The sequence below is a fragment of the Cervus canadensis genome, chromosome 15 (genome assembly GCF_019320065.1).
Source record: "Cervus canadensis isolate Bull #8, Minnesota chromosome 15, ASM1932006v1, whole genome shotgun sequence".
Classification (NCBI taxonomy): domain Eukaryota; kingdom Metazoa; phylum Chordata; class Mammalia; order Artiodactyla; family Cervidae; genus Cervus; species Cervus canadensis.
The window spans coordinates 48,147,982-48,164,251 of record NC_057400.1 but is presented as its reverse complement, the minus strand read 5'-3'; the positions used below and the strand labels follow the sequence as shown (position 1 = coordinate 48,164,251).

The 16,270-nt window shown below is 40.0% G+C and overlaps 1 protein-coding gene across 1 annotated transcript in view; it reads left to right on the top strand.

Annotated features, from left to right (window-relative positions):
* STK39 (serine/threonine kinase 39) overlaps positions 1-16,270 on the top strand; it is a 316,674-nt gene that overhangs the window by 180,898 nt on the left and 119,506 nt on the right. Inside the window, exons 11-14 of the mRNA XM_043488356.1 lie at positions 72-194; positions 293-322; positions 7,587-7,649; positions 9,981-10,048. Coding sequence (XP_043344291.1) covers positions 72-194; positions 293-322; positions 7,587-7,649; positions 9,981-10,048 — 284 coding nt within the window. The remainder of the gene's footprint in view (positions 1-71; positions 195-292; positions 323-7,586; positions 7,650-9,980; positions 10,049-16,270) is intronic.

Sequence of the window (16,270 nt, the reverse complement as noted above, 5' to 3'; positions counted from 1 at the left end):
CAAGTGGCAACACTCGCAAGCACTGTTCACTTTCAACTGGTGAAGCTTTGAGTGGATTTCTTTTGATCCAGGTGAGACGAGTTCCAGGGTCAAGTGGTCACCTTCATAAAACCGAAGACGGTGACTGGGAGTGGAGCGACGACGAGATGGATGAGAAAAGTGAAGAAGGGAAAGCAGCCTTTTCTCAAGAAAAGGTAGATCACCTTGATGATGGTTAGCTGACTTGTGTCAGCTTTATTTTTGTGGTTTTTTGAGGCGTGTATGTATTAATGAATATGTATTTGTTTTACAGTCACGAAGAGTAAAAGAAGAAAATCCAGAGGTGAGTGTGGTTACTTATTTAGTTCTTTGCCTCCTCTCTCCCCTACAACTCTGCCTGCCAGTGTTAGAGTCTGATGTTTGGGGAAGAACGTTCAGAATTTTGTTTTTGTGGTGTAGGAAAAAAAGAGGCACGTAAACTTGGCAGATCTTGATGCCTTCTGACTTATTGGGTTGACCAAAATCTTCATTCAGGTTTTTCCATAACATCTTATGGAAAAATCCAAAAGAATATTTTGGCCAATTCAGTACTTTGGAGCTGTGTATATTGGGGCAGATTGCTTTACTCTCTGAACCTCAGCTTTTTCCTTTGTCAAATAGCGGGGATCACAGTACTTACAGAATTGCTGTGGGACTGATGATATCACATAATAAAGCACTCAGTGGGGTTCTTAGCACAAATTAGTTGCTCACTTAATCTTAAATTCTTATGTCACTTAGGAAACAGAGTAGGCATACAGGAAAATTTCTCCTGGATTTTTGGTTTACCATAAAGCAAATATTCAGATGGTTAGAAACTCTAGGTTGAATTTGTTGGTCTTGATTTTTAAATCTTCTGGGCAACTTAGTAGGCAGTACACACTCTTTTATCCTTTTCCCTTTGAGAACTGGTTATCTTTTGATTAACTTTACTTCCTCCACTGGTTAATTATCCTAATGACTAATGATGACTGTAGTTCAGAGAACTTGCTAATTCTCCTAGAGGACGTTTGAGCATATTTAAATAGCTCCAAATATTTGCAAAGCTAGTAATTAATATATTCTCAGTAAGAAAACAGAAGACTTTGGGCTACACGTGATACCCATTCCAACTCTTTAAATTTAGTAGACATTTCCTTGTAATTAAAAGGAGTACATCTTATCATTGTGCTTTAAGTGGAAATAACCAGATGGACCATCTGAGAAGAGAACATCAGAGTCACAAGCCATTCTTTCCCCTGTCATCTTCCCCTCCCTCTATTCTGTCTTCATTCTCATGTCTCATTGACGGGCCTGCCTCCTATTGGTAACTCTCCTTCAGATCCTGTTTCCCCCTTTATTTATCATATGAATTAATCTATTTTATAAGTGAAATATAAGCTTTGATCAAGGAAGTTATACAGATGGTGATGAATCCCACAGAAGGACACATTGGCCACACACATATCCTGCCAAGTTTTTGGAATGATCTTAACCTGTTATCATGAACTCTGCCTTCTTCTTGCCCACTTTTCTGTTTTATCTAGAGTGATGTGCCGATCATTTTTCATCGAAGAGTGTCTCTAAATAAGAAGGTGTCAGTTCTCCCTCGAAAGAGAATACAGTAACATGATTCGACAGCATTCTTGACTCAAAAATCATTCGTTATTGGTTCACTGCGGGACACATTCTTTGAATGGTATTCACTGTAGTCCTACCTTACTAGTACAGACAGATGGGTGTGGGTCTTTCCTCATGAGGATTTGTTACGTTTACTTTGAGAATATCTTACTCTGTGCTCGTCGAAATTGCCCTGAAAACTGATCTGTTATTTGAGTAATAGCAGTATCTTTTTGGCAAATGTATTGTCTTCATAGCCAGGAAAGAGAGTGGCGTATAGCATGCTGTGAATTTATCATTAAACATCCTTGTCAGCCTTCTTGAGTGGGATTTGCGGTCTTGGACACTTCACTGTATCTAGACTCATTTGATTTCCCAGTGGCATCTGTGCCCATACTGGGAACTTGGTTTATAATTAAGGAAGTGTACAGATAGGCTTATTTCTGTGAAAGTACACATTAGTTTGAATGTAAACACTCCTACCAAACTTTAGAAGTCACCAGCTCCACCTGCTGTTACACAACTTCCACCATTTTTGTTTGTTTCTTTTTTTGTTGTCTGTTTATTTGCTTTCAGCAAGGCTAACATTTCAGTATCACTGTGCTATGTTCATTCTCTCCAATGATGGTTCCTGTGTCCTTTCAGCTTTTAATTAAAGTAACCCCCTGATTTGCCAGTCACACCAAATTGCTTTTTGGATATGAAGCAAAAACTATTTTTTAATCTATTATAAAGGAAATTAAAATTGTTGAATTTATTCCACAAATATAAGTAAATTATATAAATGATACATATAATATGTGTAATGAGCATATGATGTGCACTGTTTTAGTAGGCACTGGGGGATACACCACAGAGGAAAACAGAGTCCTTGTGAAGCCTCCATTCCAGTGGGAATAGATAAATTATATCCAGTAGTGTTCATAAGTAAGTTATGTGGTTTGTTACAATGGAATAGGAGTAATGAGAAAAAAATCGAATAGGGTAGAGGGTGAGGTATGGTATGGTAGGAGTTGATAATTTTAAATGTGTTGATCTGGGTAGGCCTTACTGAGAGGGACATAAAGACTTGTAAAAGGTATGGGAGAATTAAAGAGAAATAACTCTAAGGGACCACTTTATCTTGCTGCCCCTCAGACCCCTGTGACTGTCCTGTCTTCCCAGAGTTTATCAGTTTGCACTGTTTTCTTCCAGAACTTTTCTTGTTTGTTCACATACAAATATGTACATAAAGAAATCTAGCATATCATTTTAAAAACATTAAGATCATAAAAACTATAAAATTTTGCATCTTGCCTTATATCTTGGAAATCTTTCCACAGTACTTGCTATAGAATTGCCTCTTTATTTTTAACTGCTGAGGGGTATTCCATATCATAATGGTTTATTTAACCATTTCTTTCTTGGTGAGAGCATTGAGGTTGCTATTACAGACTATATTCCATTAACATTTTTGTGTATGCATTTTGAAGGGTGCACATATAAATAAAGCATAAGTACACAGAATTGTGATAGAATCTGCTGACTTTGGATTTTTATAGCTGCTATTATCAAAAGCGGTGTCATGCTAAATATCTTGTCATCTATACCTCAATAAAACTGGAGGGGGGGAAAGCTATATACAGTTCAGACTGTGTACCATTTACCTTTAAACATCTTTTAGAGGGAAAATGCTTAGTCTATACTAAATGGTACATTGAAATGCCACTGTGTTTACATATTAATAAGCTTTTCAGTAATACTTATCATTTAAATTGCAGTTGAGTTGTTTACTTGACTATAAGCCACTGGGTGACTGGGATGGTATTTTATTCATGTTTGTCTTCCCTTAGCATCTAGTCGGTATGCTGTACATTTTTGCTGGTGACATAGACACCCATGTACTGAAAATCAGACACTAAACAAATGTCTGGATACTTCTATCATATTTATGAATAGGTGAGAAAGGGGGGAAGAGACAGAAGACGTTTTATGATCAAGCTGAAGTTTAGAAAAAGTAACCTTAGTAGTTCCCTATTTAGATTGAGATGCTCCAATAGATGAGGGGCATTTTAGAAATGCTGGTCTTGTGAGGGACTGTTTGGCTTTCTGGGAAGCATAAGACAGAATGTCCAGTTATTATATTAATAGCATTAGTTGGAGAAAATTGAGAAGGCCAGGGTGGGGTATTTGCCAGAGGGGCACTGGGTAGATGTGCCTGGTACTGGGCTGTATTTGGAGATGAGACATTCTGGTGTAAACTGTCAAGTTGCCGAGTTACACCACTTATCTATTGAGATTCATAGCCAAATTCAGTGAGAAATTGGTCCTAGGGTGTACCTAACCTGATTTTTTAGAAATAGCCTTGCAAAGTTTTAGTCACCTACTATTAATTATTAATTTGTAGTAAGTAAATAATTCATGTGTTAGGTGACATGAACACATGATTTGCAATCCTCCATATCAGAAAAACCGAGAGCTTTAAAAATGCAAATCCCTAGGCCCAGCAAATCAAATTACGATTTGGTGGTTTGGAGTCATGTCTGGGGCAATTCTGATTTATAAAACGCTGCTCACGTGATTCTGACATGTGGCTAGCTAGGATCAAGGACCACTGACTAGGAAAATCACACCAGCTGCTCTGAATTCAGAAGTCCAGACCGGAATCTGGGAGGGTTGTGTACTCCACGTCTCTGAAGATTTGTTTTAAATATCTGCCTATTAGAAGTCTCAAACAAGCCTCCCTCCTCCCAAACAACTGTGACACTTCAGAAATCCCTTTGGGAAAGTTGTCCTCTTTCTTAATAATTGAAAGCAATGATGCCAAGTGGGCAGATTTGATGACAGAAGCTCTGTAGGGCCTGCAGCAGGTATATTGAAGAATTTTGTCATAGAGTCTAGGCTAGGTTCATTGTTTCCAAACTCTGATATTTCATTCTGAAGAGAAAATACATTTGGTGTGGATTTAGGGTAAGTGAATTGTACCACAGCTTAGACACCATGTAAAAGCTAAATTCATTGCATCGCTGGATGATTGTTAAAACTGCCTTTAGCTTTTTAAAATTACTTCTGATGACATTGCGTCTTCCAAAAGCCTGTTAGCTCTCATGTTGTTTGTCTTACACCCATTTGTCGTTGGAGGCCAAGATTTTATTTCTCCCTCCAAATTGATTGTACTGAGCCGTAGTCATCACAGCTGGGTTTAACTGGATGTTTTTATGATATCACTTCCTAAAAAGGTGTTCTTTTTGCAGGTGACTGGCTTTCTAACTAGTTGTGGCTAAAATTAAGTCTTCTGTATTTCTGAAAAGAAGCCCTTTGCTTTGGAGAGATTTTAGGTTAACAGAAAATCTGCAAAGATAGTTTGGAGTTCTCATCCATTCCTCCTCTGTGTCCTTTCACTGTTAATTTCTTTTGTAGCCTTGGTACGTTTGTCACAACTAAGAACCATCAGTGATCTTTTCTTTGTCATTGTGGAGTCACTGAGTCATGTCAGTGCTCCGTTATTGTCTGCTAAATCTCAGATTTTATTTGAATTTCCCTGGTTTATCCACTGACGTCCCCTTTCTGTCTCAGGATCCAATCCAGGATAACACATTGCATTTAGTTATGGCATTGTTAAAAACAGAAAATGAGAAGATTAGACAGGGCGCTATGAAAAATTAGAAAAATGGATGCTGTCACTTTTTTCTCTCCATTCCATGATCTTTTCCTCTTTCATTCAGTCCCAGAGGCCTGGCTCCAGGGCTGTGTCCAGTATTAATCTATTATTTTTGTTTCCTCTTCCTATAAAAACACTCATTTTCTCAAGTGTCCATCTTAATAGCGAACTGTTTTAAAGCAAAAAAAAAGTCCAATAGACAAATATATGTTTTACTGTTAATGAATGACAACTGCTTAATGTGTTAGCTTTCTTGTAAGTTTTGACATTTGAAAATGTATACCCAGAAGTCATGCCCTAAACTGATAGAATGGGATCTGTGGTGGTGAGCTCTAGCAGACTAGAGTTGGTTGTCAAGGAAGAGATTTTGTGCAGGGACACTCTCTCCCCACCACTCCTGTACATCTCTGCACACTGCGTATACCAGTGGGGGCTGGAGACTGGTTTTTTCCTCACATGCAGGGTTATACCTACACAGTGAGGCTATGTGGTATGCATGGGGTTCCAGCCCCCAGTCCAGCTAAGCAGTTCTCTTTGCCCCTGGTGGTCCAGGAGTAAGGGTCAGGGCAGGAGATGGACCTCCCCAGGGGCAAGAGAAGTTGTCACCTGTGGTAAATGCCATTGAGAATTTTCCAGATTACAAACCTTCTTTGACTAAAGGTAGAATATTCTGTAGGTGCTCATGTGGCTTTTGGTTGTATCTCAAACCTTAACTAATAATGAACTTTTGTACTGGGCTTCCCTGGGAGTCCAGTGGTTAAGACTTTGCCTTCTAATGCAGGGGGTGAGGGTTCAATCCCTGGTCAGGAAGCTAAGATCCCACATGCCTCAGGACCAAAAACCAAAGCATTAAAAAAAAAAAAAAAAAAAACCTATTTACAAAACAGATACAGATTCACAGACATAGAAAACAAATTTATAATTACTAAAAGTGGGGGGGAGGGTGTTAAATTAGGAATTTGGGATTAGCAGATACACACTAGTACATATAAAATAGATGTACAAATCCTACCATGTAGCACAGGGAACTATATTCAATATCCTGTAATAAACCATAACAGAAGAATATGAGAAAGAATATATATGTGTAACTGAATCACTTTGCTGTATATCAGAAAGCAACACAACATTGTAAATCAACTATATTTCAATATATATTGTTTAAAAAATTTAAAGAAGACTGTGGAATCAGTCTGGAAAATTCTTTACAAGAAATCATTTGGGTTGGGCGAAGGTCCTCTGGCTGGATAGTAAATACAGGTTATTTGTTCTTCTAATATAACCATTTCACCCCAACATTTTACTGTGAAAAATTTCCAAAATATGACCGCATTAAAAGCATTTTATAGTGAACATCTACCCAGCAATTACCTCGATTCTGCCATTGCTGTACTTGCTTCATCTCACAGTTGTCTATTCGTCTATTAGTCCATCTTTGATTTTTGGATGCAATTCAAAGTAAATTGCAGGTGCGGGTGCACTTCCCCCTATTTCTTCATTACTGATAGTTATCTTTGCAGAAGCATACAAAACTTTTATGCTCAAACTTTATAAAACTCTTGGCACAAAGAATTTCTGATGACTTCGGATAATTTCAGAATTGATAGTAAGTTTAGGGAATAACATGCATTTTTCATTCTTTGCTGATGCTGTGTCTCTTTCAGCATGTGTGTGAAAGACACACAGATGCTGTGTCTTTCAAGTTTTGTTCCAGGGCAGAGTTCACAAAAGTAGGGCTTGAGGTGGAAATATCTGGGGTATCACCTTGGGGTCAGGTGTCTAGCTTAGCGGGAAAAATATAATCTCTCACTCTAGATTCTCTTCTGGGGGAGATATTTTTTGAAATCCAGTGCTGCAAATAAATTGTTCAAAGTAATGATTAAAAGGGGCAAGTTGTGCTAATCCTAACATCCTTTCATTAAGGGGCTCCCATCTTGAGATGAAGTTGTGCAACAAGAAAAAATATGGTCCTTGAGCATCTTTCTGTTATCAAGTTTAAAATACCAAATTGTCCATGCCTTTTCGCTTAAGCTCAGTGGTTCTCTAGATGCGTAAGGGTCACCCAGGCACCTTATTAAAGATACAGATTCTCTCCTGTCTCAGTGAAATTCTGCATCATAGGCCAGGTGGTGCCCAGGAATCTTTAAGCTGTGTCCTTGGTGATCCCAGTGCAGGTTGTCAAAGGACCACACTCCGGGAAATGGTGCTTTAAAATTACTCAAATTATGTAAGATGTTTGTCTCTGATAACTGAGACTTAATGTAACCACACTGACCTTGATGTCCCATTTTGGTGTCCTACCGTGCGGTGATGCTGGCTCTCTTAACAGGCGGCGGTGAACGCCAGCAGCCTCCCCGAGCAGACGCGGTCCCTGTCTGTGCAGGACTCTCAGGTACGTTTCTCTGCCCATCATTTTACGTTTGAAATGCTTTGAAGACAGATTAAAAAAAACCCCAAAGCCTGACATTTTAGAACGATAGACGGTATCAGGGTAGTGCTTCCAGAGCAGGGGCTTGTAAACTCTCTTTTTTAATGGGTATGGAAAAAAGAGGACTGTCCCTATTGACCATGCCTCTCAGGGCCTCCAACCTTTAAATGATAGGTTCAAAAGCAAGAACTGATTACCAGACTGCTTCCAAAATTGCTGGTACTGTGTGAAATGGGAAAAGGACAGAAAATGACTCACCATTCTACTAGGTTCTAGTCGCAAAACATTATAGTTAATTGATACTTTTCTTTCTTTGCTCCTGGTTGGATTTCTATGACTTTTTTGTAATTCTTTTATCCTTGAATTTTATGAGCCAATTTATCTCTACAACTTTCCTTGTAAAAATAATAGTTCAGTGACTGTGAAATGAGTTCGTATTAAAAGTTATGTGACAGAACACGTGTGCCATGAGTTGTGTTGGGTCTTGATGAAGGATGCTGAGCTATCCAGGGTAGGGACTATGGATGCAAACTCAGTGTAGGCCCCCCATTTTGGTTTTGCCGTGTAGTTGATAGCAAGCCCTTCGGTTCTCAAAGTGGTTATGTGCTATGCTTAGTTGCTCAGTTGTATCTGACTCTTTGGGACCCCATGGACTGTAGCCTGCCAGGCTCCTCTGTCCATGGGGTTTTCCAGGCAAGAATACTGGAGTGGGTTACCATGCTTTCCTCCAGGGATCTTCCCAAACCAGGGATCGAACCCAGGCCTCCTGCAGTGCAGGCAGATACTTCACCGTATGAGCTGCCAGGGAAGTCCAAGAACAGTGGAGTGGTTAGCCTATCCCTTCTCCAGGGGATCTTCCCAACCCGGAATGGAACCGGAGTCTCCTACATCGCAGATGGATTTTTTACCAGATGAGCTACCAGGGAAGCCCAGAGTGGTTATACTGTTAAGTATTACCAGCCCGGTGATCAAATTTCCCGCTTGAATCTGCATATTCCATTTAAATTTGTTTCTATTCCACCCAATCTGTATTTTATGAAATAGCCGTATGCAGAGGAGATACAGTGATGGGCTTTCATGGTTGCAGGTCAGACATCTAGGCTTTGACCCTTGTTTTATAGATGAGGAAGCAAAGATTTGCAGAGGCCAAGTGGCTCATCCATGGTTGCACAGCAGCTTAGAGGCGAAGCCAGGATTCAGTTTATGTCTTTACATTGTATTAAGCAGCTTAGCTTCCCAGGTGGGCCTAGTGGTAAGTAAAGAACTCGCCTGCCAATGCAGGAGACGTAAGAGACATGGATTCGATCCCTGGGTCAGAAAGATTCCCCTGGAGAACGAAATGACAACGCACGGCAGTATTCTTGCCTGGAGAATCCCATGGACAGCGGAGCCTGGCAGGCTACAGTCCATGGGGTCACACAGAGTCAGACACGACGGACGCAACCTAGCAGGCAACTTAATATAGCACCTTGAGATAAATTGTAGGGATTGGTTGAATGATAAAAGGAGATGTAGGAATAATAAAGGACCAGAAGGCAAAGAATAAAGGAAAAGAAAAAGGACTTAGGATACCTAGTATTGTATAACATGATATAGTTGGACTCCTTTTCATATATAGTATTTGTTCTCCCAGGAAACTTTGGAGGCAAATATTATCCCCATTTTGTAAATGAGAAAATATGTCCACAGAATGACTTGCCCATAGTTGCAAAGCTGGTCAGTAGCAAAGCCAAGTCTTGACCAAAAATTCCTTATTTTTTCTACTCTGACAGGAAGGTCTCATGTCCAGGGATTCATAAAGTAGGAAGGGCCTATTCAATAGAGGCATTCATGACTGATGATCTGTGTTCAAGGAAACAGACTCTAGGTGAGAAAGGAAAACCCTGGCCTCATCTACTAGGTTCCTTCTTCCTCTGCATCTTTGAGGTTTAAAGTGCCCAGCCTTTGTGCACCTCCACGGCCCAGTAGATGCAGTCCATGGCTCAGGTTGCAAGGTGCCCCTTTAGATGGCTGATCTTTCTTCTTTGGACTTACTGCAGTGTATACCAATTGTTCACAGGGCCCATCCTCCTACCGAGGCTTTCTATATGAAACATTCAGATCCACAGTTGTGATGGGAGAGAAACATCATTCCAGGCTTCACACAGAGGTGTTATGGGCCCAAATAATAGGCCTGTAATAAAAGGCCTAGTGTTGAAATTTCCAGGAAGAAAGGACTCTTATGAATCAACAGTTATCATGATTTTATGCATTTGTTTCCCGAGTTTATAACCGTCGGCTGTTTTGTTTTTAAAGGGTCTACCCAATGCTAATGAAGACTACAGAGAAGCTTCTTGTGCCGTAAACCTCGTTTTAAGATTGAGGTAAACAATGTTGTTTATTTTGTGTCGTTTTTCCTATAGTACAATATTCTAATCTACTTCCTTAGCTTTTCATAATATTAGCATAAAATAAAATGATCTTATTTGGTTTCCTGGAATAGTCAGTGTGGGCTGTATTCCCAGGACTAATTGCTCTCTTCTAATTGTTTTCTCAAGAAGAATAAAAAAGAAAAGCACCATATGAGTGTATCTGCAGGATCAGCGTACCCTTCATTAAGTTTTCTTTTTTCCTTTTTCTTTCTTGGGTTTTTCTTTCTCTTTTTCCCTTTTCTTTCTTTCTTTCTTTTTTTTTTTTTTTTTTTGTTTTAAACAATGTGAGTTCACAGTAAGAGATTTTTAATGAGTTTCTTTCACACTTCAGCAGTCAGTCTCTGACAGAAATAAACCCTGCTTGTACTACAAGTTGCCTGTTCAGAAATTCTTCAGTGACAGGTTTGATCAGCCACTGTGGAGAAATGGTAGATATATTTTGAAAGAGCCCTGAGTCTTCTAGGAAATGGATACAAATATGGTATCTGACAGTCTAGTCTTTGTATCTAGTGAGAGAACGCTTTCTGTTTCAAGAATTTCTAAAGATGAGGTCGATTTAATGTATATTCTTTGTTGAGAATTTGCTGTCTCATGACTGAAGAAATTTGCTTAGACTTAACTATAAATAGCTTAACTTACCAGGTCAATTAGAACACCATCACATTTTTGAAGGTGTTTTAAAATATGCCCTCCTTTGACAATAGAACACATGGCTAATGGACCTTTTTCAGACCTGTGGCTATAAAAGGTGGTTTCATTTTCAAGGTTAGTTTCCAGCCCTTTGAATTATCATAATCTGTTGGGCTGGATTATTATTACCATAATCACCCCGTCCTTCTGATAGTCATTTACAATCTGCAATGCATTTTCACATATTTACTGTGGGAACCTCGCAGCGACCCTTGGTGTGATTTAATTCAGAGTTGATTTCCAAGTCAAGATGTGAAATTATTACAAGACTGTTTCCTTATATTTGTGAGTAACCTTGATTGTGATTCACAATTGCCATATTTAGCAATCTCCGAAAAATGAAATAGCCATTCTCTTTTCATTTGACTTTGGAGCCAGATACCTTTATTTTTCACTTCATTTATTCACACATTCCACCGGTGTTTCTGAGAGACCCATTCTGTGCTGGGCTCCGTGTTTGTCTTTGAGACATAAGGGTGAGTGAGACTGTGGAGGTTACACACTAGTCCCGTGAGCGTGTGGTGTTGCAAGTGCAGTGTTGGAAGTCACCCAGCCTCCTGCTTGACAAATGCAGGTGTCTTTTCTTTGATGTCCCTGCTGGGTGTTAACCAGCATATAACCAGTACATACTTCAGCTCACTCTTGTTTCTACCGTCATCCCTGTGATACTAAAAAGCTTTAATTGCAGTGATCTTCCTGAAGATTTAGCTGACCTTCCTGTTCTGGGCTCTATTTCTGACCCTTAGAGCAACTATCAGGCTCTCTGGATAAAAATCTCCTGAAGGGAGTGTTGAAATGCATATTTTGAGCCTTCCTTGCAAATACTGTATTGCTCTAGGTACCAGGACAGTATAGAACAACTGCATCCCCTCATTTCCCTGAGACGTGTTTGTTGTTTGCCAGGCTTACTCTTCACCTTTCCTCAGCAAGATAGTTTTGGCCTTGCTTCTCATGATACAGTTCTATATCCCCCTCCGACTCCTCCTTGTTTATTACCCTTACTGACATTTCATCTACATCTAGTATATATATTTTTTTTAATTGGAGTATCGTTGCATCACAACATTGCGGTAGTTTCTGCTGCACAGTAACATGAGTCGGCCGTTTGTACATGCGCGTCCCCTCCCTTCCGGATTCTCTCCCATCTAGATCACCACAGGTCATTGAGTAGAGTTCTCTGCACTATACAGCAGGGTCTCACTGGTTATCTGTTCCCTGCATTGTAGTGTATACACGTCAGTCCCAATCTCTCAATTCCTCTTACCCTGCCCCTTCTCCTTCTGGTGTCCATTCGTTAGTTCTCTACGTCTGTGCCTATATTTCTGTTTTGCAAGTAGGTTCATTTATACTATTTTTTTTAGATTTCATATATATGTGTTAATATACAAAATTTGTTTTTCTATTTCTGACTTACTTCACTCTATATGATGGTCTCTAGGTCTATCCGCGTCTCTACAAATGACCCGACCTCATTCCTTTTAATGGCTGAGTAATAGTCCATTGTGTATATGTACCACATCTTCTTTATCCATTCATCTGTTGATGGACATTTAGGTTGCTTCCATGTCCTAGCTCTTGTAAACAGTGCTGAAATGAACATTGGGGTGAGTGTCTATTTGAATTATGGTTTCCTGGAAGTATATGTCCAGTAGTGGGACTGCTGGGTCTTGTTCTGTTTTTAGTTTTTTAAGGAATATCCATATTGTTCTCCATTGTGGCTGTATCAATTTACATTTCCACCAGCAGTGCAAAGAGTCCCCTTTTCTCCACACCCTCTCCAGCATTTATTGTTTGTAGATTTTTTGATGATGGCTATTCTCACTACTGTGAGGTGATACCTTATTGTAGTTTTGATGTGTTTCTCTAATAGTGATGTTGAACATTGGGCTTAGGTGGTGCTTTTCCTGAGTTTACAGCTTAGATCACTGGTGTTATAAGATTCTCCATGAAGAAAGAGTTCCATGTTCAGATAAATTAAGAAACAATGTGTCGTATCCATCTATCACATACACACACACACACACACACACACGCACGCACACACCTTTTTTTTGAAATCGCAAAGAACATTAACATTAAAGGTTCTAAGAAGTTCTGCAGGATAGGAATTCATTTAACTTTGTTTACTGAAAGACCTCTTTGACTTCTCTACTCTTTTCCTGGTACTGTTTTCCAGTTTAACCATGTCCCTTTTAAATGCAGCACTCAAATTTAAATACAGGACTCCAGGTGGGAGCTAAGCAGACTGGAACAATAGTTATAGCATGTCATTTTTACAGTTCACACTCTTATTTCTCCTAAATCAGCCTGAGTTTTCATTGCCTTTTAAAATAGCTGTGTAATTTGGTAATGAATTTAGATTGACCTATTAGTCAAATAAAAAAAAATCTCTGATCTTGGTTGTTTTTTTAATTCGTTTGAAGTGCTACCAAATCTGATTCTGAATTGCTACTTGTGTTTTGAAACTCTGTGCATGTCCTACCATTTGTCAGTATAATAATGGACCTGTTGATTTTGACTCATTGCTTGCCTGTCACTCCTGTCAATGTGTCTGTCTTTATTAGAGACAGTGTTTGTATATACATCACTTGTCAGTTTGATGACCCTATCTTTTGTGTCTTTATTCAAAACACTGATCAGTGTGTTCAGCAGTTCAAGTAGGACAGAACTTCCTGGCATCTCTTAGAAACTATTTGCTTTCAGAATGACTTTCAGCAATTAATTAGTATTTTTTGGTATAGTTGCTCTATCAAATCCCATTGATTCTACTGCCTTTAGTCAACATTTAACTAGCAATTGAGAAGGCTAATGTAAAAGGACCATTAATAGTGTCCTGAAAGTGAGATACATCAATGATACTTTCCCAAAAAAGGAAGTGAATTTTAATATAACTTATTTTTAGCAAACATATGTTTATGTCTAATTGCTCATATGCATTGTTTTTTGTTGTTAAATGTTTCCAGGGTATTTATTTATACTAGTATTTTTTTGTTTGTTTTTTGATTTGAGAACTCCTGAATCTCCCAGAATATATTGTTGGTTTCCTTCAAGGGCACTCCTTATACAGCCGTGAACAGTGTGGGGATTAGGGGCACTGACCCCCAACAAAGTAGAAAACCCACTTTTAACTTTATAGCTAGCCCTCTGTATATACAGTTCCACATCCACAGACTTAACCAACCATAGGCTGTGTAGTCCTATGGTATGTTGGAAAAAAAATCCACATATAAGTTGACCAGCACAGTCCAAATCCCTGTTGTTTAAAGGTCAACTGTAATTTGAGAAATAGCCTTTGAAACTTAAAAGTTAAATGCTATTAAGATTTTGAGATCACTCTGTGCTGATGCAAACATAAACAGCAGATACACTCATTCATCCTATAAATGTTTATCGAGCACCTGCCTGTGCATGCCACTGTTCTGGGCCTTATGATGCAACAAGGGAAGAGACAGAAGACAAATGTCTTGCCCTCCAGGAGCTTACATTTTAGAGGTAGGGAACAAGTCCAATAGGAGCATTACTGATATGATATCTCGATTTCTCTGAAGGAAAAGCTGCCATCAGGAGGCTAGAAAGTCTGATGGTGCTATTCTCTATTAAGGAATGCATGTTAGTTTTCTACTGCCACGTAACAGGTTACCAAAAACTTTGTGGCTTAAAACAATGTCAGCTTATTATCTCACAGCTTCTGTAGGTCAGAAATCCAGACATAGTCTACCTGGGAGACTGTGGGAGAGTGCCATGTCTCACCAGACTGCAGTTAAGGCCTGCTCACCCAGAGCTTACGGGCTTCTTTCAAGGTCATCTGGGTGCGGGCAGAATTCAGTTCCTTGCAGGTTCCTTTTTTGGCTCTTGTAGGCCACCCCAGTCTAGACATTTCACAGCGTGACTACTTTCTTCAGAGGCAGCCAGAGACCAACTCCCCTCCCCTCCAAGGGCTCAGTCCCTCTGTTAAAGGTTTTTCAGCTAATTTAGCCAGTCTCATCTAGAATAATCTGTATTTAGCCAGTCTCATCTAGAATAATCTCCTGTTTTAAAAAAATATTTATTTGGCTGCACTGGGTCTTGGTTGCAGCTTGTGAGATCTTCAGTTGTGGCATGCAGGAACTAGTTATCTGACGAGGTCAAACCCGGATCCTCTGCATTGGGAGCGCTGAGTCATAACCTCTGGACAACCAGTGAAGTCTCTAGAATTAACCCTCTTTTTGATTAAGTCAAAACCAACTGATTTGGAATTTGAATTATGTCTGCAAAATCCCTTCACTTTTGCCATAAAACATAACATAATTACAGGAGTGAGAGTCCATTGTATTTAAAGCTCCTGGTCACACTCAGAGGAGAGAACTACCCAGGGCATTTACCCCAAGGGACAGGAAGCTTGGAGGCCATTATAGAATTTTCCGTACCATAAAAGTGCTGTCTGAGTAAAGGGATATTTGAGCAGACCTCTGACAGAAGTGATGAATCGGCCACTAGGTTGCTTGGAGCAAGAGAGTTTTAGGCAGAGCAAAGCTGATTGCAAAGATTCTGATCAGGAAGCGTGTTTTAAGCAGTTATAGAAACAGCCCAGGGAACTAGTGTGGCCAGAGTGGTAGGGAGTGAGGTCAGAGGATTATCAGGGGCTCAATCATGTAGGGCCACGTAACCTGCGGTGAAGACTTTGGATTTCATTGTTTGTGCATGGAAAACCATTGAAGGTTTGTGAGCAGAAGAGTTGCATGATCTGAGTTAATTTTCAAAATAAGCACCGTGATCACCTTATGGAGAGTAGATCCCATAGAGAGACCTTAGGGTGGAAGCAGAGAGCCCGCTGTCAGGCTATTGCTGTGTGCAAGAAATGATGACCTGACTTGGACCAGGGTGGGGAGTATTGGAGGTGGTGATTGATAAACAGATTGATAATCTGGAGATTTCTGGATGGAGGAGAGAGAACTCAGGATTATTAAAATGCAGTGTTATTCAAAATGCAAGTCTGTGTGCCCAGTGAGGCCGGACACTGCTAAAACATTGGAGTAAGGTTTATTGCAGGACCATGCAAGGAGATGGGTGCCTCATGTCTTAAAAAACCTCAAACTCCTTGAAAGCTTTCAGTCAAGACCTTTGATAGAAAAGGTGAGGGAGGGGGTGTCATTAGTTGTTGCAAACTTCTTGGTGTCAGATTCTCTGTACTTGAGGTCAAGTCATGGTAGGGTAACAAATGAATGTTAGTCCCTGTCCTGACAAGAAAGGGACAGCTTTCCCCCTTCAAGGTCCAGATCCTGACTAAGAGCAGGCTGATCTCAGTTGGCAGCTCCCTGAGGTCCAGGTCCCCAGACCTGCCCAGCTGTCATTGCTGAGGAAGCCAGGAGCCCAGGACCCAGCTGGTCCTCAGGTTCCCGGGGCCGCCTGTAGGGTCCCACAGACTGTATCCTTTGCAGACGGCCACTGCCATTAGGTCTCAGAGGCAGGGATGGGGGAAAGGTTCTCTGTCACCTCAAGGGCTGG